A 23,863-nucleotide genomic window follows, 5' to 3' on the forward strand; every position below is an offset into this window, starting at 1 on the left:
AGCATGTTTTCTCGAACCATAAGTATAATTTTAATACAACCAAGTGAATTAAAAATTTTCTTCCCCATAGAAGCATAAATATAATTTTAGAATGAAAGTAACTAATACTGGAGTCTATATGCAAAAAAGACCCTACCTTACATATGAATCCATAAACAATAGCCACGGTATATACACTTTTAATTGAAAATTCTGAAGTCATTAATATTTCTATAAAGATATCCACTTAGTCTAATCAAATTCTCCTCTTAAACTATACTTTCCATAAACTGTTTTTTTTTAAGTATGTCAAAGTGAGTCTCATGTATATAAAAAAAGAAGTCCTAAAAGTACTAGTTGAGCTCTGAATAAACTGGGTGAAATTTTCTACTATCATGCCCAACTATTACCATCTTTTTGAAACTTGATTTTTGCAATTCTTAGTAGAATTGCTTAATATGTACATTTGCCTTCTTCATATTTTTTCCACCATCACTTTTACCCAATTTGTATTTTTTTAATACTTCTATTTCCTCTCTTCTCCATACCAAATTGCAAATGGAAAATAGCTTACTCACTTCTTATTTTTAAATGTTAGTTTTTGTTTTCTAGGATTCCAAGTAACAAACATCCAAATGACCTTCTCCTCTGTAATGTTTTCTCATTATAAGCTCTGAAAAGGCTGCATGATAGACCAAATGGCTCATTTTAGAAATCCCTATCATCTGGCAAAATTCTGTAGCTTCTGGCAATATATTTCTTTCCTGGTTATATAAAGATAAGTTGACTCATTTTACAATTGCTCTTTTGAGTAATAGACATATTTTACACATTGTTCTTACCTAATAAGTAATAATCACTAGCAAATGATAAGATCACATAGTAACCCATATTAACACCAAAAGAAATGTATTAAAAAATAAAATCTGGATTAGACCACTGATTTAACTGTTATTACTATTATTATCATACCTTCTGTTTTTCTGTTTCATGACTTAGTGTTTTCCTGGGGGCTGGGGAAGGATTTGAATAATCGAAAGGCTTGATGTGATTACCAGACATTTTAGTGGAATAGATGAAATTTAATATAGCAAGTTTTCAAAATTATTTATGCAGCATAAGGGGAAAATATCTCAGTGGTAAATAAAAACAAACTCTAGTACTTTCAAATCCTAGATCCCTCAGCAGAACTCCACTGTTCCTGAGTAAATCAATTAGAGTCTTTGCTACACAGTCTTCCTCCTCCGTGCAGTGTTCTGAGTAACAGCCCTGCCCTCACCCCTTACATCCATGTCCTAATCCCTGGGACCTATGAATAATTTTCTAGCCAAAGGGACTTGGCACACGTCATTAAGTTAAGGATCTTGAGATGGAGAGATTGTCCTGGATTATCTGAGCATCCCCTAAATGTAATCACAAGCATCCTTCTAAGAGGCAGGAAGGAAATTGGACTACAGTAGAAGAGTATGTGACCACGGAAGCAGAGATCGAAGTGATGTAGCCAGGAGCCAAGGAATGTCAGCAGACTCTAGAAGTGAAAGCTGGAAGAGTCTCCCCTGGAGCCTCCAGAAGGAACCAGACCTAAGGACATCTTGGTTTTAGTCTCTCAAGGCTTCTTTTGAACTTCTGCCTCCAGAACTATAAGATAAATTTGTGTAAATTACTGAAGTTGTGGTAATTGGTTACAGCATCTACGGGAAACTAGACCTCCAAGATCCGCCTATGATTTGAGAAAAATGTTCTGCACTGTCAGTCTTGTGGATTTTTATTTTGAAGCACTTTTCATGGACATAACAAGAAAAATTATTTTTACTTAGTTATTTGAGTATAAGTGTTTGTTGCAATTAATCTATTGGGTATTAACATGTCATCATCAAGAGACAGCAAACAGCAGTGAAGATAAAAGCTGAGAGAAGACATTACATCATTAACAAATGATTTCTATGTTTGAGTAGCCAATTCAATGAGAAATTCAAAACACAAGAATCTTGCAGAAATCAGCTGCCAGATTTATTAATCTACCTGAAAATAAAAACATAAAAACTCAACCAAAAAGTGGAATCAAAACAGAACTTAAAAAATTTTAGATACATTTTTCAAAAGAGTTTATAATGTAATATTTTCAACCCTTCTGTATTGGAAATACACTTAATGTTGGTCAATTATGTATTTAGTTCAGTGAGTCACTACGTTAAAATAGCAAAACATTTAGTTTGTCCTTAAATATTATATAACTAATACCATTTCTGCCATTGTTCTCTTGTGATAACGTTAGCAGAGCCCAATTCTCCCTCACTGACTGACTAAAACTAGACTATTAAAAAGAAAAAGGAGAAAAGAGAAAAAGAAAAAAAAGGAACAAAAATGAATCCTCAATACAGTTTTCATTCAGAATATATTTTAAAGACTCACTTAAATTTTCTCCTTCAATTTCACCAAATCTCAATTATATATCTCAATTCCTTTTTCCAATAAAACTTTCACTGAATATTTTAACATCTGTTTTTATTCTAAGTGCTGTAGATGGCCACATAAGCATAGTGGGGAGAAAAGGTTCTGATTTTTAAGGCATAGTTTTCTTTTTTAGGCCCATAATGGGCCAAAATAATACATGATGTATATGAACAACAATCATTGAAATCGCAGGTTACATACATATTTTGAAATTGGAGTATTTTTTGTAGGATTAAATGTGAAGAGTAGCAATTTTGGTGTTTGGGTTTCTTGATAACTGCTCCACTTAGAGAAATGAGCTGTGATCTGTGTAGTTTTGGAAAATGGGTAGCTGGGGGGATCATCTTTAAACAATCTTTTTCATGCTCATCACGAAATGCTTTTACAATAGGTTTATTTTGACTTTGTGTTTAGATTTTTTTTTTTTTTTTTTTTTTTGCTTTTTGCTATAGACTCTTTAAAAAAGTTGTTCTTCTGGATATTATTGATAGATGGAACAAAATTCATGTCCCTTGCTTGAATCTTTTAGCGAGCTATTCAGAGATTCTATATCTCCATTTACTCATGGTTTTTTCCAGGTGAATGAAACAACATACCCTGCTTTCAATATTTTCTCCAAATGCAAAGCAAAAACAAAACAAAAAACTTTGAAACTTTAAATCTTCTTTCAAACAATCCAATCACATTTACGGAAGTGTCCAAAAAGAGATGATGGATAATATCAGTGCCAGCACTATGTCATACAGCAACTTCCTCATATTCTTTGACGGTTTGTAAATAATTTTCCATATCACCAAAAGTTACAAAAGGTTCCACAGTTTCCTTTAGCAAGCTGAAGCTTACTCTTCATTTGTCAATGTGCATAAAAGCTGCTTATAGCATAGCATGGCGTAAGCTATTTTTTAAGCAATAAATGGTTTGAGTCATCTATTTTGTCCTGAAATGCTATCTGTAGTTAACTGCACTGCTTATAAATGGTCATAGTAAATTCAGCATGAAAGAGAATATTACAGAAAAGACAGCAGCAGAAGCATTAGCATTATCTAATATTTATATATGTTATCAACATAACACAGCAGTAAAAGGTTTAAATGCATATCAATGGGTACCATGTCTAAAAATTACTATAGTACCTATTTAGTGTATTGGATAATTTTCTTAAAGAGTGTTTGCTGTAACTAGAACAGCATAATACATGATTTAGTACAGTTAATTCTTATTGATTAAATAATGTATTTATGTACTGAAGAAAGTGAAAAGGAGACAGATTTTTTTGCTTCATTTTGATTCCAGATTTAACATTTAAATGAAGATTCCAAAGGACCATGACATGTCATTATTTAACTGAAATGGGCTTCAAAATATTTAAAAGATAGTATGGTTTGTATCTAAACAGCAAGGTGGCACCAGATACACGTAATGCTACTGGCCTATGACTCAGTTTGGAGCCAGAGTCCAAAATTGTGCCCCTCATTTACAGTCATGGTGATTATTCAACTTCAGAGAGAATCACCCATTTTATGGTTATCCTCTGCAAGTCATATATAAAGCAAAATAAAACAACAAACAGCAAATGCAATCGCTAAATACCTTTTTACAAGTGGTGCAAAAACAGTCATTTCTAACAATTAAACTGCCATTTACAGTAGATTGGGGTTTTTTGTACACCTGCAGAGACTCATAAATGACAGGGGGAAATGCCCAAGGCAAATAGTCTCCAAGTGGATATTTACACAACGTGAAATTAACTGTACCATAGATACCCAGATAAAATAAACATTATCTTATGTTGTTATGAAATCAAATAGACATGATATAGTTTCATCATACTCAAAACTTGTAGGACCCCATCCCAAGCCTAAGTAAAAAGTAATCCCCAAATCCCTCTGCCCATTCACCCATTAGCTTCCTGTTACACAGAATAAATGTTTAGATTACTCCCGCCCACCCTCAAATAAAGTGCACAGTCCATGGCAGACCATAGAATAATGCAACAGGAAAAGCCCCTTTTTGTGTATTATTATTTAAAAATAAAATACAAACAACAGAAATAAAACAAAGATTCAGCAATTCTCTGTATCTTGCAGAAGAAAGGAAAAGCGCAAAAACGCCCTGCTTGACTGTCACTTGTGTTAATACACGTAGCCTTCGTTGTAGGGGTGGGGGTTGCAGCAGCCCCCTTCCGGCATGTAGGCCATGCTCTCATCAAAGTGAGAAAGAGGCACTGTGTCCTCCTCGTTGATGTGACGTTCCATGTCTGTCTTCAGCAGTGGACGCTGATTATCTGGAAAGGCCATGGAGAAAAGGGCTTCTGGATCACACACAAACTTGTAGACATATCTCTCTCCAGCCACCTGATGATAACATGGAAGAGAAAAACCCATCCTCACCATCGCCAGATGGGGAAGGATGGGAAGGAAAAAGCCAAAAACGTGGTTTAATATACAGGAAAGGATGGGTAACTCTGGCCCAAAAAAGCCAACAACTAATAGCAGATACACATAAAAAAAAAAAGTCTTTACTTTGTGGAATAAACTACAGTTCAGTCAAGGGAGATGCAAAATATTGACCTTGAATAATAATTAATTAATTCCAGATATAGCTAGGAAGCACAGGAATTTGCTTGTTTTAATATAGAGGTAAACTTACATCGTTGTTTTGAAAAAAAGTCAATTATTTAATGCAGGCATTTCATATTGAAAGCTTTTTTTCTGCATTTTAAAAGGTAGTATCTACAAATCTGTACTTTTAAGGTACACTGTCCCTCTTAATATTACATATCTGAAATGGTAGAAAAACTAAATTCAAAATTTAAAAGAAAAATGTGCTTTATTCCCAATAAGACTAGACTAGTAATTCACTGATTTACAGAATAAATGGATTCTTTACTTTTTTTCTTTTTTGGCAGTGTGTGTTGAAAGAAGAAAGAAAGGAAAGAAATAAAGAAAGACAGAAAGAAAAGAGAGAGAGAAAGAAAGGAGAGAGAAAGAGAAAGAAAGAAAAAGAAAGAAAGAAAGAAAGAAAGAGAAAGAAAGAAAGAAAGAAAGAAAGAAAGAAAGAAAGAAAGAAAGAAAGAAAGGATACACAGCCTCATTTAAATGAAAGATGGATCAAAAGGACAGTATCCTGGGTACATCACTTTTAAAAATGAAGGCAAGATGCATTAGACAGAGTTAAGGATGTGTGTAAAGTGTCAAATTGAAGTAAGAGGTGTAAAAAAGTGAAAGGAATTTAAAATACACAATGCACAGGGAGGAAATGAGAAAAAGAAATGTGACAACTGCCTGGAATAAAGAAGTAGCATAATTTATAGGGTATGACATACCCCAAACTTAAATTCTGAAGAGTAATGCTTCCCTAGAAAATTATAAACAACTGAGTGAGACGAACACGCCTCTTGTTAATAGACAATGCTGAGATGCTCTCAAAACCCGGGCGGGGGGGGATGGGTGGATGAATACAGTTCTTTCTATTAACTTTGATAGTCACTTTGTATGGGTGTGTAGAGGTATGAGATTTTAGAAAGCTGAAGGTGACACAACACCTCCATGTTCCTGTATATCAACAAGGCATTTGCTAGTTGATTTTTGATGTGGGGCAACAGTGTGTTCCTGGGTTATAAAGTATTGCTATATCTTTGAGGGAAAAGTAACAATTGTCAATGAACGCTGCTGCTCTGAATTCAAATTTAGAACATTTTCTGTTTCTTTCGCCCTGAATTTAAGTAAGAGGAACCACTTTAGAGAATTCAAATAATCTGAATGTACCTAGGTTTGAAAGAATGAACATTTAGTAGTTTTTATGAATTTGGACCTGTTTCTTAGACTACCTCTCAGTGGCCTTTGCTGTGAAATGGAGACAGGAATGGCGCCTCAGAAAGCCCATTGCAAGGTTGGGATGGAAGTCTCCAGCACAGAGCACTGTGCCAGAAACAGAGGAGTCTGGCATACATTTATTTACTTTAGTCCTTCATACAAAGAAAATTAAGATCTTAAAGGTGAAATGATGAAATGACCATAAACATAAAAATAGCACTATCAGGAACAAAGCTGAGATAGTAAATCCTAGTTTTCCTTTATTTTTTTCTTTGTTCAAAGTATTTGGAGAAAAAATAAAATAAAATAAATGGCCTGCATACCTCTGAGTGTTTTATAATGTGCTTTGTTTTGTTTGGGGCTGTGGAGGAAGAGACATTTGCTTTAAGTACTGGACTTCCTTTGACGGGTTGCTATTGGCTATACTTAAAAATTATGTAATAAATGAATTAAAATGTGTAACATGCAATCAAGCTTATGCAATCTCTCAAGGACTCTGCCTTTCCTCACTGCTTCCTTCTGTATTGCTTTTGAATAAACATTTTTAGGGCTACTACTTCATTTGCTGGACTATGTTAAATGCTACTGAGTTTAGAACAAGGGATGATAACCAACCAAGGGGAATGATGTCTTCCATTATGAGTAATAGAAGTACTAACGTGCAAAATGCTGTACATTAAGTGTAGCCAAAATGCAACACTGAGACAGACAGAAAAAACAGGAATTTTTCCAGGGAGATAAATCAAAAGTAAACAAGGAGATAGCTTTAGAGCTGTGCTTTCAATGGCTGGATATTCAAATTATGTTTTATCTCTTAAAATTTCAGAAGTAATATGGGGATACTGAAGGATAAATTAGAAATTATCAATTAAGTTAAAACAAAGGGTCTATAATTATATCATCCAGAATATAATCACCATTAACATATTGGTATATATTGTTCTAGGCATTTCCTAATTTTGAAATAGAAGTACACATAGGCATTGTCTGTAAGGTAAATATACACTGTTCCATTGTTTCTTACTTCTTCCGTATTACTAAAATTAATTACCAGTTTTCAATTTTTTTAACATGTTCAGATGTGAGTTATTTTTATTTTTCTCTAATCTTCTAATTTTCTATATTATATACACCACATATGCCCACAAAGTTTTAAGTTAGTGAACAAATATAGCCATATAAATATTTTCTCCTACATGTTAAAATATATAATTCAACATCATAGTTTTTGCTATTTAAAAAAGGACAGCATAGTTTTCCTCTGAATGACTATACTAGAATTTACTTGAACATCAGAATGGTACATATCCGAGAATGTGATTAGCTGGGTGCAGTGATGCAAACCTGTAGTTCCAGCTACTCAGGAGGCTGAGGCAGGAGGATTGCTGGAGCCCAGGAGTTCAGATATACTTTACATTGTGCCAGTTACAATGTAAAGTATCTCAAGTACATTATTTCATTTAATAATCACAGCAACTTTAATGAGGCAAGAATATCACCATTTACTAGGAAAATAATCTGTTCAAGAATGTAATCTGGTGAGAGGCTAGCATTCAAACCTAATTCCTGACTGCCTTATCTGTTACTGCTGTGCAATACTGCCCGGGGACACTGCTGAGCACCATCTGTGACAGCCCAGGCAATGTGCCCCCGCATTAGGAAGATGGTGGTGAAAAGAAAGGAATGGAATGTATTTGAAGGATCTTACTACAAAAAGGTAGGTGAGAGAAAAGGAGGAAGTAGAAATGACCCCAGGGTTGAGATGAAAAAGACAGGAGGAGCAGGTAGTAAACTGTTATACATTTTGAAGGCATGATTGAGAAAACAGGAAGCAACTGAAAATCGAAGTCAGCCTTTTCTTTTAAGGATCATGGAAGTTCTAACGTCTGAGCCAGCAAATTCTAGAGCACTGAGATAATATGCCTCTTGTCAATAGACAATGTTCTAGGAAAGTCAACAGTGCTATTTTTCGCTGCTCTAATAAGCTTCATGTAGCAACTGGTCTAGTTTTTCTGGGTAAAACTATGGTGACATAAAAATGTGCCACAATCTATAACATGTAACTATGTTTACAAACCCTAAAATAAACAAATGATACAAAATAAAACTGTAACGTTCACAAAAGGTAAATCATAAACTTGGTTCACAGTCAAAGCAATTAGATTTCTGTACACTTGCAAAGCTAAAGGGTATAATAAAAACAAATATCCATGTTTTATCTTCATTCATTTATTTATTCCTTTCTTCAAAAATGTTGTATTTTATTTTAAGTGTAATTCACTTGTTTTTTCTCTACTCTTTTTTAAAAAGCTACTTTTGGCCGGGTGCATTGGCTCATGCTTGTAATCCTAGCCCCTTGGAGGCCAAGGCAGGCAGATCACCTGAGGTCAGGAGTTCAAGACCAGCCTGGCCAATATGGCGAAACGCGGTCTCTTCTAAGAACACAAAAATTAGCTGGGTGTGGTGGTGCGCACCTGTAGTCCCAGCAACTTAGGAGGCTGAGGCAGGAGAACTGCTTGAACCTGGGGGACTGAGGTTGCAGTGAACCAAGATCACGCCACTGCACTCTACCCTAGGCGACAGAGCTAGAATCTGTCTCAAAACAAACAAACAAACAAAAAGCTACTTTCAAATATTATGGGAAGCTCATTTGAAATAAAATATATTGAACTTCCACCAACCAAATAAGATCAAATGTTCATTTTTAATGAATGGTTTAGGATGTCAAACTATCAGATGATAAAACTAGGCAAGATTTGAGGCAAGGAAAAAAATGTTTTCACAAATGAGAAAAAGAAATGTCTTTTAAGAATCAAAACAAGAAAAAAGTACAAATTTATTCTAAAGATCCTTTATTGCTATGAACAAAAGCATTTCAAAATTATATAATTGTAGACAACGCGCAATAAAAACTTCTGAAGATAGATGTGCTATTAATACTAAAACAATCTTTTTTAACCATGTGCAGCAAAGTAGGACCTTCCAGAAAGCCTATTATTCTGTATACAATATCACTACACATTTGTCTACAATGTCTAGGCATTTATACATAGAAAGGCTTGTAATACCAAAACCAAGAGCTAAGCATTTGTTAAAATGAGTGAAAACCTTGCTTCAGCAATGCAATGATATGTGGCGTTTAAAGTATGATATTCAGATTAATGTGCAACATTTCAATGAATTTTAATGCTGTATCAGCTGCTCACCTTTTGCATAATTCCTTTCTCATAGTAATAGCGGAGTGAACGGCTAAGTTTATCATAGTTCATAGCTGGCCTGTTTTTCTGAATGCCCCAACGTCGGGCCACCTGCCGCAAAACAGAATTACATTGTAGTGTTAAGTATTAAGTTATCAGCATATTTCATAAAAATTATTTAATTAATTAATTACTTCCAAACCCACAAAAATGTCCAACTCAAGGATATAAGTAAAGTAGCAAGAGCTATCGTAATCTGGATTTCCTGTCTCCTGGTTTGCTTTTTTTTTTTTTTGAAACAGAGTCTTGCTCTGTCACCCAGGCTGGGAGTGCAGTGGCGCGAACTTGGCTCACTGCAACCTCCGCCTCCTGTGTTCAAGCAATTCTCCTGCCTCAGCCTTCTGAGTAGCTGGGATTACAGGTGGGCCCCACCACGCCCGGCTAATTTTTGTATTTTTAGTAGAGGTGGGGTTTCACCATGTTGGCCAGGCTGGTCTCGAACTCCTGACCTCAGGTGGTCCACCCACCTTGGCCTCCAAAAGTGTTGGGATTACAGGAGTAAGCCACTGCGCCTGGCCTGGTTTGCGTTTTAAACCAGGCGTGCAGTGATCCTTCTGAAACACCACAATAGAATTATTTGTCACTATTGTTTTGAATACAAAATTAAATGGAAATAAGGAAATGTTTTTACAACAGGAATGAACAGGCTACAGTTCACCAAAATGAGGCACGTTTTTCATTCTGAGACATACTGTCTGTTTTATCCTTCTTGGTTTTTCAGACAAAAACTATAGATAAAGAGCAGCTTAGTGATCTCCTTGTAAAGGTGTTTTACTGAGGTTATGATAAGCCAAAGGAAAAAAGATACCCTGCTCAATACTATATGAAAGAGTGAACAAGTGACAATGTGTGTAGCAGAGGAAACAGTACACAAATTAATAAACCAAACTGCAAATACTTTTTATTGCCTAAAGCAGCAGCAGAATAAAACTGGGGGCAATATCAAACTGAAGAATTAAGCATTCATTTAGAGAACAGTAATTGGATGCTAAAAATAAGAAGGAAGTGGAAAAGGTCACCATGTGTATGAGTCCACAAACAAAAATCTCTAAAGCAGAATGTCTACTCTGTTGTTTAATAAAAAAACTCAGAGCTTTTCATTATGTGGCTTTGGAGGAGCAATGTATCTAAGAGTTTTTCAATAGAGCTTTAAAAAAAATCCTCTCTCCTCAATGTATATATATCCCTACCTCATCACCACCCCAGGCTAGCCAAAGCAGTGTACAGAATAGTGTAGCTTGCTTTTCCTACCCCAGCTAAAGTCACTCTCTCATTAATTTCCACTTTTTATTAGTCTGAGAAGAAACTGCAACTGCCATGTAAACCTAGGCAACCCCAAGAGGACATTATCTAATAGGGCTAGGGAGTGCCTTCATTTCCATAAAATTCCAAGTTGTTGCTATGTCATATATACTAAAATAGAATGCTTTTCAAAGAGATCATTCTGTCTCTCTTCGCTTTATTAGTAATAACCTTTCTCCAGGTTTATTTTTTCTTTTAGAAATACCGATCCTAGCTATTTTCCCTCTCAGTAATTTTTATTCTCTGAATGAAGAAATAAAGTACTTTAATGACATGCATCAGTATGTTTTTCAAGAGTAGAGAGATGCGATGTAACAGGGACAACACCATATATCCCAGCAGACAATCACAGTGGCAGGTACATCTCAATTTCCCAAAGATAAACTTCATTTTAATGTAAATCTTCTGAGCAATAGTGAATTGAAGCGGGGGTGGGGGGGCTGGGGGGAGGCAATAAGAAATGAAAGCATTTTCTAAAGAATATTTCCTTCAAAAACCTAACTATGGACATCAGTGAACCTTTAATAGGCATAGCAGCCGAACTATATGCAAACCTGGAGGGGATGTGAAAATAAAGTATTAGTATCTCCTTAAACAATAATTTCTGAATCCTTATTCATTTATAAATGATTATTTTCTAGAAACTCACCAGGATGCACCTAGAAAATAAAATACTCACATACTCACAACAACTTTAATACAATGTTGTGGAGGTCTCTGGAGAGAGAAATATGATTTTTAAAAATACCACGGAGTTTGATACTTATCATGCCAGTTCATTCTCAGCATCATGGGTATTAGTGGACATTTAAAAACAATAAAATGTAGTCTTAGAGTTGTTTTAGTGTCATATTCCTCATAAAGTAGAGGTAAATGGGAGAGAGCAATATGCTTAAGAGATGCAGACAAGACAAAAGTTGTAAATTAACAGCGTAAATAATTCCAGGCCAGGTAGACCAACCACCAACTAAGAATGTTCATTCAGCCTTCACATACGACCAACCAATCGCCACCATATCCAACACCACTCAAAGTCAAGGCATAGTTTCCAATATGGAGTGGGAAAAATGGTGGGAAAACTTCCAGTGACTTCCTTATATACGCCTTCAAATGAAAACTTGAGTTGTTAGTGAAGACAGTAAAAAGATGATAGCACTATGGCATTCACCCTTATTGTCAAATAAATTAAATAAGACAATGTAATAGTTCAAGCATTAATCAACTTATTTTAAAATATCACGCTTGAATATGTAACACTGAACCTGAAAACAACAATCAGGGCCTGGCTATCAGACTTTCTGGTAACTCTTCCAGCTCAACAAGCTTCAATTTCATCAAAAGACTTTTATACTGAGTCTTACAGACGACTTTCTATGTTAATAATTGTTTCCCAGCCGGGCACAGTGGCTCACACCTGTAATCCTAGCACTCTGGGAGGCTGAGGTGGGCAGATCACCTGAGGTCAGGAGTTCAAGACCACCCTGGCCAACATAGTGAAACCCCATCCCTACTAAAAATACAAAAATTAGCTGGGTGTGGGGGTGCACACCTGAAGTCCCAGCTACTGGGGAGGCTGAGGCAGGAGAATCACTTGAACCTGGGAGGCAGAGATTGCAGTGAGCCAAGGTCGCACCACTGCACTCCAGCCTGGGTGACAGAGTGAGATTCCATCTCAAAAAAAAAAAAAAAAAAAAAAAAAAATTGTTTCCCGGAACAATTCCCTAGGAGACATGACTAATTCAAAAATAGCATTTCATTATCTCAAATATCTAAGAAAAAGACATGTTAAAGATTATGCGTTTTCTAAAGTCACCCTAAACACACTGAGCAGATAATCTGTGCAGGTCTGGAGTCTCACTCAATATCATTTTAAACTGCAAGATGAAATATAAAGAAATGGAACCCATCAGTAATTCCAATAAGATGGCTTCAGAGACATCTTTCACGGACTGTGCTGACACAGGCACCCAATGAGCTGCTAGGCAGTAGAGGGAACAGGGTGACCACAGGTCACAAAGACAAGAAATTTCACAAACCCTTTCCAAAGAAGAAATTTAAACAAGACCCTACAGTCATTGCCTGATGGAAGTAATTGCAACAGTCAGCAATGCAGCAATCAGATATGGGATGTTTCATTTTGAACAAAAGCCTTAGGAGACATTCAGTGCTTATTGCACAATTCCCATTGAGTTGGTTATTATTTGGAAACGCTCTACTGACTCTGAATTATCCAGCCTCTTTTTAACTTTATGAGGCTGCTACAGAAGAGTTGTCTAAATGTCAGTCTGTTGTATGGAACAGATGTAATTCTACTTCTTCCCTCCATTTAAAAATCACAGTAACTCAGAATTTGATGAATCTTAATGGTCATCTAGTCAAATCTCCTACTTACTCAAATCTGAACATCATAAAAGTCAACAGTTGTTATATAAAAAGCTTAATCATTTGCAAAAGAATTTTTCTTCTTCTGAGTGGATCAAGAAATACTGGCATAATTCAGTAATGTTCCCTATCTTAACAAATATACGGCAGGAACAACAACAAAAACCTCTGCTCAGTTTATTTTAATCACAGGTGAAGGGAAATAACTGTTTAACTGATACAAATCCCTGTAGAAAGTGCTCAGTTCCAGCATGAACCAACTCTTGCAGTGATTATTAACATCTTCCGTGAGGTGAAGAGCACACACTCCCATCATGCGAAAGGGCTTTCAAATTACTTTGTTAAATGCTTCTAGTCTCAATTGTTAGTGCTTAACATTTTTGTGGTTCTTTCACTTACATCATGTAAGAGTATCTATGAAAAAACTAATCTTCTTTGACAGCTAAGTTAATTTTAAACACACTACAGCATTCAAACACCCAAACGTCATCCTAGATAATGAGAATTTTCAAATACTGACATTGAGTCTTCTGTGTGTGCGTGCTTGATGTGGGGCAAGGGAGATACTGAAAAACTAACCCTCTAGTGTTACTAAAGTATTGATATAAACTGAAGGAGACTTGACTGTTCTAACCAGTGCCTTTTATTTCATACTTTCAGTATATTCTTGAGTCAGATAATCTCTTAAATTTCAAGAAGTTATGTAAACTTATCTTCTGGGCATCAAATTAGGGCATATTATCTGATTATAATTGAATACGTGGTTTAATAAAGACAGAAAATTCAAGATGATGGACCCAGTAGTCAAGGGTGTGGATGTTCAGTGTATATGAAAATCACTTTGGGTTCAAACATTTTTTAAACTTACTGAATTTTTCAATATTACTGAGGTGTTTAGATTCAATACCTAATATAATCAGTTAGAGGTATGCTAGCTAAAAATCTTCCATTGCTTTTTTGGCTGATATAAACTAAAGTCAATTTTAATAGCAGCAGAGAAAGTATCTTTAGCAATGAAGACACAACAATTTGATATTAACTTCACCTTTCCATCAGCAGTCCAAAATGCTATTGATGAGTTATGCTACAGGAACAATAGTAGCCTTAAGCCTAAAGCTAGTTCTGGGAAGAATAAAAACTGAACTGAGAAATTCTTCATGGAAATACTCCATTTGTATGTGGGGAGTATTTTGAAGGAGGGGACAATTGAAGTTAGTTGAAGGTGTCCTCCATTTCTCTGTACAGTATTATCTCTGTCCAGGCTCTTCTTATTTTAGTAATTTTTTATGTGCTATGGCAACATTTTAAACTTCATCCCAACCTTCCAATGGAGTATGCCAGTCCAGCTGACTTGGAACAAGTGTCACGGACAAAGGAAAATGTTTCTACCAGGCCTGTGTCTTGTAAGAGACACTTAAGGGCTGAGAATTTTCCACTGCTGCCCTTGCATCCCTTTATCCGCCACAGCTGTTTTTCCCCAATCTTCTTTTGAACATAACTTTGGCCTCTAAATGCTCCTCTCCAACCCTCATGACAAAATCCAAGTTGTCCAAATAATGATTGCTAATTTGAAAGAACAATTCACCCGTCCCCCAACCAGTTGACTTTTGCAGACATCGTTCCTCTCTCCTAAGGACAGTAAAACCTCCCTCCTGCCTCTTTTCTCTAATTCAGATGCTCCTTTAGAAACCCTGAAGCCAGACATTCTTAAATAAAGGTGCAAAGCATGCTCTGGTTAATTTTCTCCAACATCAGTTTTGTAGGATTGTATACAACTGGAAGGAACATGCAATACATTGGTGATTTTAAAGGTAGACATGTTTTATCTTTGCATGCTTTTTAATTCAGAAAGTTTCCCTAAAGTCTTGAAATGATTAAGAATACATTTTTGGTATATTAATCAAATGTGTCAGTTTCTTTATGTTATAACATGTCTGAGTGTCCTAATTAAAATCTATTAAACTAACCTCTTCAGGCTCAATCAGTTTAAATTCCATGCCTCGACCAGTCCAGGCAATAAAATGAGAATTTGAAGGGTCATCCAGAAGAGCTACCAAAAACTGCCAGAGCTGAAGTGATCCTCGCCGTTGGTATGTGGGTCCTTCCCGATACATTCCTGGCTCTTGTTTGATGTCTCCTAAATTAAAACATTTTTAAGTTTCTATTATTAGCAATACTATGCTATCTTACATAAAATGTACATTAAATCAATCACTAATATGGTTAAACCACAATCAACCACTTTATGGGCATTTATGAAATATATTATTACCATTAAAGAGGAATTTAAAATAGTTAAATGGTTGAATATAAATGAGCAAGCTGTACAAACTTACAGATAACTATATATAACACAGGTGCAGAATAAATCCTGTGTCAATATGAATGACACACATCATTTACTTACAAAAATATTGTGGAACTATCTTTTTTTTAAATTGATTTCTTTAAAAACCATCGTATCTAATCAGACTTCTTTGCTTTTATTGTTAATGCTATTACCCACTGCTCTAGGCAACACTGAAGAGGGAATAATCAATCTTATGCTCTGGGCATTTGATTCATACAAATTAAATTCTGCAAACTATAATTTATAAATATCTTATTGACCTGCTCATGACAAACTATTGAAAATTTTAATGCAAATATTTCAAAGCAAATTTAATAGTATCCTAAACTGAGTTAAGTAATCTTCACTTTATATAAATAAGGAAAATCTTGTGGGTAATTCAGGGCATACTGCATTATCATAGTACTACACTTCCTTCACCGCATCATATACCTTCCTACTAAAGCTACTACTTTTTCAACTGGTAACAAAAATTCTCTCTCATTTTTCTTTATCTCTTGTTTGTATCTCACTCACTTGAATTTAACTTGCTATTGTTTTTTCTAAAAGTCCAATTTAAAAATGCATGCACGAGAGATTTCTGTAAGTATGTATTTTTAAGCACAAAAAGTTTGTGTTACATTTATTTGATATTCATATCTAGTGTAAAAATCTGTTCAATAGAGCACAGCAAAAAAGGTATTCATGCTGCAATGCTTCTGGTATAAATCTGGTCAGTTATATTAATTTTACAAAAAAAAAAATACACAGTTTCATGACTTCTGATTATTTACTTCCATCTCCAGCCACATGTCTCAAAAATATGTGGAACTGCTCACATTGGGGATTGAGTCTCTAGGGCCATGCAAGTATATCATTGTTAGTGCATAAATTGCTCTTCTCCACTAAAGAAACAATCCAGACAAAATATATCTAAGCCTATGTAGTCATACTAAGTGTGCATTATAAAATAGACCAAATTGCACACTTTCTAAAACTTACCTATGGTCAGTAGAGAGACATATACCTCTTAAAATAATTACAGAAAGGGCAACATTTGAAAAACCTAAACCAAAATATAAAATGTGTGAGTCAATAGCTGCTAAAATCATTATGTTGTTTTGGTCTTAACATGATAATATAGAAGTGTATCTTCATATTGATTTCAATGACAGTTTTATTTATCTCAGTTTTTCCTTCTGAGATTTACAATTTTTTTTATGGGAGTAACTGAGTAATTATGCAGATAGAGTGAAACACTGTTACATTTTATAGTCTCTATATTGCTTCTGCCTATAAATGTGACTGATCACACTGACCATGTACAGTGAAAAAATAACCCCCTCATTTTTCTTTCTTCTTGTTCTACATTACTTATAAAATACAAGACAAATACTATCTTCCAAAAAATGTTTTATTAGTGTAAAATTTAAGAGTATTTAAAAGTCGAAGGGAATAAATAATCAAGGCAGCTTGTTCCCTAAATATTAGTGTGACTTTGGCCTGTCAGATTATATTGTAATTCTGTCCATAATTTTGAGATATTTTTCTTTCTTATATGCCCTTACTAATTTTCAAGATCTCTGCAAATATGAAGCTCACCAAACACGAAAGAAACTAATGAAGGTCATTCCAAGAGTAAGAGGCTTTATATACTTTGTCTAAGAGAAAATGCTATATTTTAAGAATGCTGATGCTCTGCTAATGTTGCTAAATAGTACGGCTCACCCCTCTGAAATGCAAAGCTTAAAGCTAACATCTATTGTAGAATAAAACCAAAAATGTGATTCCTATAATTTTTTTTTTGACCTTGAATGAATTTAGAAATCTAAAGGAGGATAAAGAAGCAGATCTTCCCTAGACTTACCAGCCCTTCTGAGAAGGGTAAGGGTAGCAGAAAGCTCGGGAACATGGGGTAGTCTTCAAGCAACTAATCAGAAATTAAAAGCAATCTGAGCATGTACATTGCTGTTTAAATAATGACAATTTAAAACTTCAGAGAGCACCCAAGTCATTATAGCCATGATCCCCAAAGTTTGTGCAATCAGTGAATCACAGGGCCCCTGCTGGTTTCCTGTCAAACGATCAAAGCAGGAAATATGAAAACCACTCTGAAGAACCACTAAATCAATTAACTGTTTACTTTTTACCCAAGCTTCCTCAAGATGCCAACTTTTGTCAACTTTGTCAAAAAAAAAATTCAATTTAACTTGACACCCTTTTCTAACATCTGAGACCTTTGCATTGCAATAGCAAGTGATATTAAAAAGGTAATGCTTTCCTAACTCCCTTTTAAGCAATTACAAAGTCATGCTACATTAGTAACATACATCTTCCCCAGTTAAAAAAAAAAAAAAAAAAGGGACTAACAATCACTAACTAAATGGGCAGTTATGTTGTTCCTGTGTTCCATAATGCATCTTTCCATGAACAATGAAAGAAGAGAGGCCGCGTTAGTCATCGGTCCATCCACAGCAGCACGTTTTCTGCTCTGCTTTGTTAATTACAGGATCAGCTTTCAATAAATCTCGAATAACAAGCTGCATGTGCTCAGCAGGGCAATGGAAAGCCCCCTCTTACGCTACACAAAGCTCAGCAAGAATGATGCTCTTTGGCTATTTCTCCAAAAATGAACTCCCTCCTAACACAAAAGAAAAGGTTTCCTACTGGGGCAAGGAAGAGATAAATTGTAATAGGTCAACGTTAGCTAAAATTAAGTGCATGATGAATTATGTGCATAGGAATCTTTAAGTAGGGATGTCCACTGTTTTCAGAAGAAGCGAAGGTGATCACTCCATCTTTAAAAAAATCAGAACTTGAGGCAAAGTGTAAAACCTACCATCGAATTTTTCCGGGACAACACAGGTGTCATCATAAAACTGCCTGGGGCCCTTTTCAAACATACAGCCTGTGGATGAAAAAGGAATACATTTATTCATGATAGAAATGAAGCTCACAAACACTTAAAATATAACCATTTAACATAAAAATTGTGATAGAAAATGACTCTGCCACCACCTTTCAGTTCCTCGACCCCTGGACACATTATTTAATCTCTGTGCCTCTGTTTCCTCATCTATTAAATGGGATGACAGTAACACCACTTATCATGTTATAGGGTTGCTGTAGTTTAGAGTGATGCCTAGTACACAGTGAAATATAAAAGTTAGTTATTTATATTGTTAACTCAAGCTAGAGCTCACCTAAACATTGGCAAGGATTTATAATGTATCGTCTCCTTTTTCAGATTCATCTAAATTTTATTGTTCAATGAAAAAGTGAGAAAGCAAGGTGAATTACTGGTATTCACATTATATTATTAGTCTGATGCTCTGAGACAGATGTATTTTATCCTCTTACTTTCTTGTAAAAATATTTAGGTGGGTTAACCTTCCTGTACTCAATTAGCAAGATAAGAGGGAAAAAAAAGTTTCCCTTTTTTTTTTTTTTTTTTTTTTTTTTTTTGCTGTAAGGTAAGTCCACAGAAAAAAATGCAAAATAAATCAACAGCTTTTCATAATAATGTCCTCTCTCAAATATCCTTCACTGTGAACTTTCGTTGTTGCTATCTGTGATTACCAGGAATAAATTTCATAGAGTTTACTTTTATTTCTCAAATGTATTGGTCTTTATGGTGGGTATATAATACTAACAACAGAAGCAACAATAATTACATTGCATTTCTGCAAAACTTTTAATTTCAAATATTTTACATTTACCATCTCATACTACCCTTTAAAATTCTACTAATATCATTTACACAAAATAACCAATATTAGACCTAGCCTAAAAGAATGCATCCAAGTCAATCCTATTAAAGAGATGCAGAGTGTTAGGTTAGGAACCATGCACATATTTCAGAAATCCTTTATTGAGGATTATATCCAGACAAAATCATTTTTACCATTACTTTTTAGGTATCAAAGTCCTTTACAGGCAAAGCTTTCCTACCACAGTTACCACAAGCCTGTCTATGAGAAAACTCTTTCTCTAGGCCTCCTATGTGAAATCTCATTCATATAAATTATTTGTCCAAAAATATAAAATCCAGAACATTTAAAGGTGAAAACCTTTAAATCGATGGTATTTTACTCCAAAACTATGACTAGGTCTGTAAAAGCAAAACCAAATATTCCTCAAAGATACATTTCAGTAGTAGTAAAGTGGGCTAATCTATAAAGCGTATGTTCTATTTTAAAAGGATGTGGTTCTTGGCAAAAAAGAACACAGAAATCCACTTTTCAGTTGTTTCTACGCATATGACTCATGTTAACAACAAGATACCACTACTTGAAACATCTTCTTTTTACTTTGGAGATAGTCTTAAAACAATTGCTTAGGGAACATAAATGATTTTTCCCAAATAGTATAATGATTAATTAAATGACGTCATATTTGGGATGTCTGATTATTCTGAACAGTATTTACACGGAATTTCAGTGGTGGACAACTTAACTTCTGTTCTGCTGGGATGAGCCAGGAAGCCTTCTTGCCTCATATAAATGGAGTGGCAGCTAGGCACTTCTGAAAGAGGAAACAATATTGGTCACAAAGAGTCTGGAGCTGAAACGCTGCGATTATCAATGCACAGGGTGCAGACAGAGAAGATACAGAAACGGACACAGGTTCCAATGTGGGGAACATGTCAACATATAATCAACATTTCAGGCAGGGCCCACACATGAAATGAAAGAATGAAGAGTATATATCTTGGTGAATGCTGATTCTCTTGAATAGGAAGGTGAATTCAAAGTTTTACCCAAATAAACCTTGCTAAAAGTCAGCTCAAACAGCAACCCACATGAATGAGATGGTGTCCTTGAAACAGGGTCACAAGTTTTAAATATGCATCAGGACATTTAGCAAATAAATTTGTATAATCCCATAGCATTCTATGAATATAGCAACATTGGAAATATTTAGAAGCTTTCAAGTTGAAAATACTGTAAAATGTATTATCAAAAGTTTTATTATGCTATTATACTATGCCTTCTTCATATGAAGTATTATGAAGCATATAATTCTGACCATATAAAAGACAGAGTTAACACTGTTTCCTGATATCTGCATTTATAATAGGGTTGCAGTATAGTTAATCTTTTGGGTTACCAAATAGTTAGCAATCCATTTTAGCTCAACTTCTTAACCAATGGTACTTCAAATTAATTTTTAATGCTATTTTGATTTATTCCCAGACATAAGGTCCCTTAAAGCAGCTGGGACTGGAAGGGACAGTGTTAATAACTCTGCCATCAGCTCAGCAGCTGCTTTGAGGCAAGCATTTTGTTGAACTAATGTTGACACCCTGCCACAAAATACTTTTATTGACTGCTGCACACCTGGATTGCGGCTATAAAAACAGCTGGCTGACTCTGGAGGCAGCCAGAGGAAAACAGATAGGCTAAACTCTATTACATATAAGTGTGACTAAATGCAGTCTTTCCTTCCCAGAGTGGGAGAAAAGGAGGGAGAAAGGAAGTGCAAACATTTTGGAGAAATTCACTATTTAATGTCAAAGAACACCTTATAAAAGTGTTTTAACATATGACAAAATTAGCATAACCCTGGAAAACTAGATATTTGACATCAAATTTGAGATCTGATGGATAATTTCACTAATACCATCTCTATTCAAATGGCTGATTTGTTTATTGCTATATTTACTTTATAACATTCTTAATAAATTCTAATCTATGATATTTAAGATATACTGATTTAAAATTCATAATAAATTAATAACATATAATAAGGTTAATGCCAGAATCTCCGTTACACTTCCAAAGGCCCAACTTGTGAACTCAAAAAAGCAATGGATGGCAATTTAGAAATATATGGAATACGACTGTGTTTTTGCCAATTCCTGTTACTATTTATACTCTAGTGTAAATAAAATTAACATCTAGTTCTTAAAATGGATACACTTGGCTAGCATTGTTTAAATCTGGTCTATACTTAAAATTGATGTCCTTTATACAGTCCAGAGAAGCCTGAAAAAATATGGCTAAGGGGAGATTATCAACATAAAGTAAGTAAAGTCATGTTATCCTTAAGTGATATCAGTTAATTTATGACTATCAGAGTGGGTCAGACTCTAATCAAATTGTAGAAACATTTCCAAAGTGATTATTCAATCAAATGACTAACATGGTTAATTAGGAGCCATAAACATTGCTCTGAAGTTCATCAAAGTAATGACTTGCCCAGAAAAATTACTGCTAATTAAATTGCCTGCTGCTTTCATTTCTACCTTATCTAATAAAAAATCCAACCAATGAAGTTTGGCATTACATTTTAACTTTTGTTAAATGCTTGACTATGATCCAAACTAGCTAAGCGGCGACTTCAAAGGCAAATGTTTTGTGGCAGAGGAAGGAGGCATTGCATATGCATTCAGTTCTGTTTCTTCACGAATAAAATGTACAAAGTTCAACAACCGTAACAAGCTGTAGTTTAACTCATGCAAAAATATTAAGATGACAGCATATTCACACTGTCCTATTATGCATCCACAGATTATAGTTTAAGGATCATTAGTACAAGTAGAGCACAATGGTTATAAACAGGCACCTTGTCATCTGATAGAACTGATTTTGAATCTCAGTTCTGACATTGCATGGGAGTACGACATTTTGTTGTTATTTAACATCTGTAACTCCCAACTTCCTCATCTGTAAAATGGGAATAATAATAATAATGACATCCTTAAAAGGGTTGTTGGGAGGACCATGTGGAGTAAGTTACGTGCAACATTTTGCACAGTATCTGCACACTGTAAGAATTCACCATATGGGACTTATTATTAATAACACTATTTTTAAGTGATCCTCACAAGTATTTAAACTGAGTACTTTAACCACAGTACTTAAAACTAAAAATAATTATATATCTAAATAAGTTACATTTGTTATCTTACTCTGCTGTTCTTAAATTATATGAGATGACTGATTTGTTGATTATTAGTGTATCTATTTTGGAATATTTTTCACAAATCTATCTATTAATCTATGATATCTAAAATACAATAAAATTCATTATAAACTTATAAGGTTTAAGCCAGACTCTCCAGTAGATGCTTTAACTATCTGGGGGTACCTCTTTTTTTTTTTTTTTTTGAGACAGAGTCTCGCTCTGTCGCCCAGGCTGGAGTGCAGTGGCGCGATCTCAGCTCACTGCAAGCTCCGCCTCCCGGCTCAGGCCATTCTCCTGCCTCAGCCTCCTGAGTAGCTGGGACTACAGGCTCCCGCCAGCATGCCTGGCTAATTTTTTGTATTTTTAGTAGAGACGGGGTTTCACCATGTTGACCAGGCTGATCTCGAACTCCTAACCTCAAGTAATCCACCCGCCTCGGCCTCCCAAAGCGCTGGGATTACAGGCGTGAGTCACCGCGCCCGGCCAGGGGTACCTCTTTTGAGCTTCTTTTTACAGTATTACCCCCTCATGTTAGCTCCTAAAGGGCTCTGGTTTTAAAAGTTTTAAATTAAATCTAAAAATTAAATTATGTAAATTTAATTTAGGACAAAGAATTTTATTTGTTTCAAAACTTGTGGATCAAAGAGCTCTATGACATATTAGTACTGGCCAAATCAGCTTACAGAAATTAAACTGCCTATAATTTGTTACAGATGACTTCATGGTGATGAAAGCTGATCTAATATGCTGTAAAAATTCAAAGCAACAAAGCGCTGTTGTCATTTTAATGCACTAATCAATGTAGCGGAAGTTAAGAAGAATAATAAACGAACACCCCAAACTATCTAATTTGATTAGTTTTCACGTTTAGTAACATCAGTAAAGTTCTCTTCAAATTAAAATACGCAGAAAAGAAACTAAAAAAAAAAAAAAAAAAAAAAGTTACCTTCTTCTCTGTCTCTTGATTTGCATTTTCAAGCTATGCTGGGAAACATAATATTGATTTCGGAAGCTTTACCAAAGGTTTGACCACAAAGTGCAGTTTTGAATTTGCACATTTAAAATTGCTAGGCACTCTCTGATTTGCATATCTGCTGCCTCTATAGCAGAATAGAGGCTCTCCTTTAGGGCAGAGTTTGCTTAAAATTTCAAGGATCTACATCAGGCCACGGCAAAGAGAAAAGATTTGCCACAGTTGTCTGAAATATCTGTACAGAGGTGGCTGAAATTGCTCTGCTATCAAATAGTGTGTAAATCTGGAATTATAACATATTATAACCTCTAAATAAGGGAGAAAAACAAGTCTTTTTCATTTGATGCTTTTGGTTAAATTCTTCTAGCAATAACGACTGTATAACTTAATTAAGCATTTGAATCTCTTAGAGTAAATGAGAAATCTCAGTAAAATATAAATATGTTTGATGTTGTATTTTAAT

General features: G+C 35.0%; 1 protein-coding gene across 11 annotated transcripts in view; it reads right to left on the bottom strand.

Annotated features, from left to right (window-relative positions):
• Positions 1-1,965: 1,965 nt before the first annotated feature.
• Positions 1,966-23,863, bottom strand: part of ETV1 (ETS variant transcription factor 1) — a 97,988-nt gene continuing 76,090 nt past the window's right edge. For 9 of the 11 annotated variants that reach the window (XM_063813778.1, XM_016945606.4, NM_001280329.1 and 6 more), the window contains 5 exon segments: positions 19,974-20,042; positions 18,358-18,426; positions 15,157-15,326; positions 9,455-9,556; positions 4,437-4,787 (listed from right to left, as the gene is read on the bottom strand). In XM_063813778.1, the coding sequence (XP_063669848.1) occupies positions 4,566-4,787; positions 9,455-9,556; positions 15,157-15,326; positions 18,358-18,426; positions 19,974-20,042 (632 nt within the window). In that variant the 3' untranslated portion in view covers positions 4,437-4,565. 11 annotated transcript variants of the gene reach the window in all.

Source organism: Pan troglodytes, chromosome 6 (genome assembly GCF_028858775.2).
Source record: "Pan troglodytes isolate AG18354 chromosome 6, NHGRI_mPanTro3-v2.0_pri, whole genome shotgun sequence".
NCBI lineage: Eukaryota > Metazoa > Chordata > Mammalia > Primates > Hominidae > Pan > Pan troglodytes.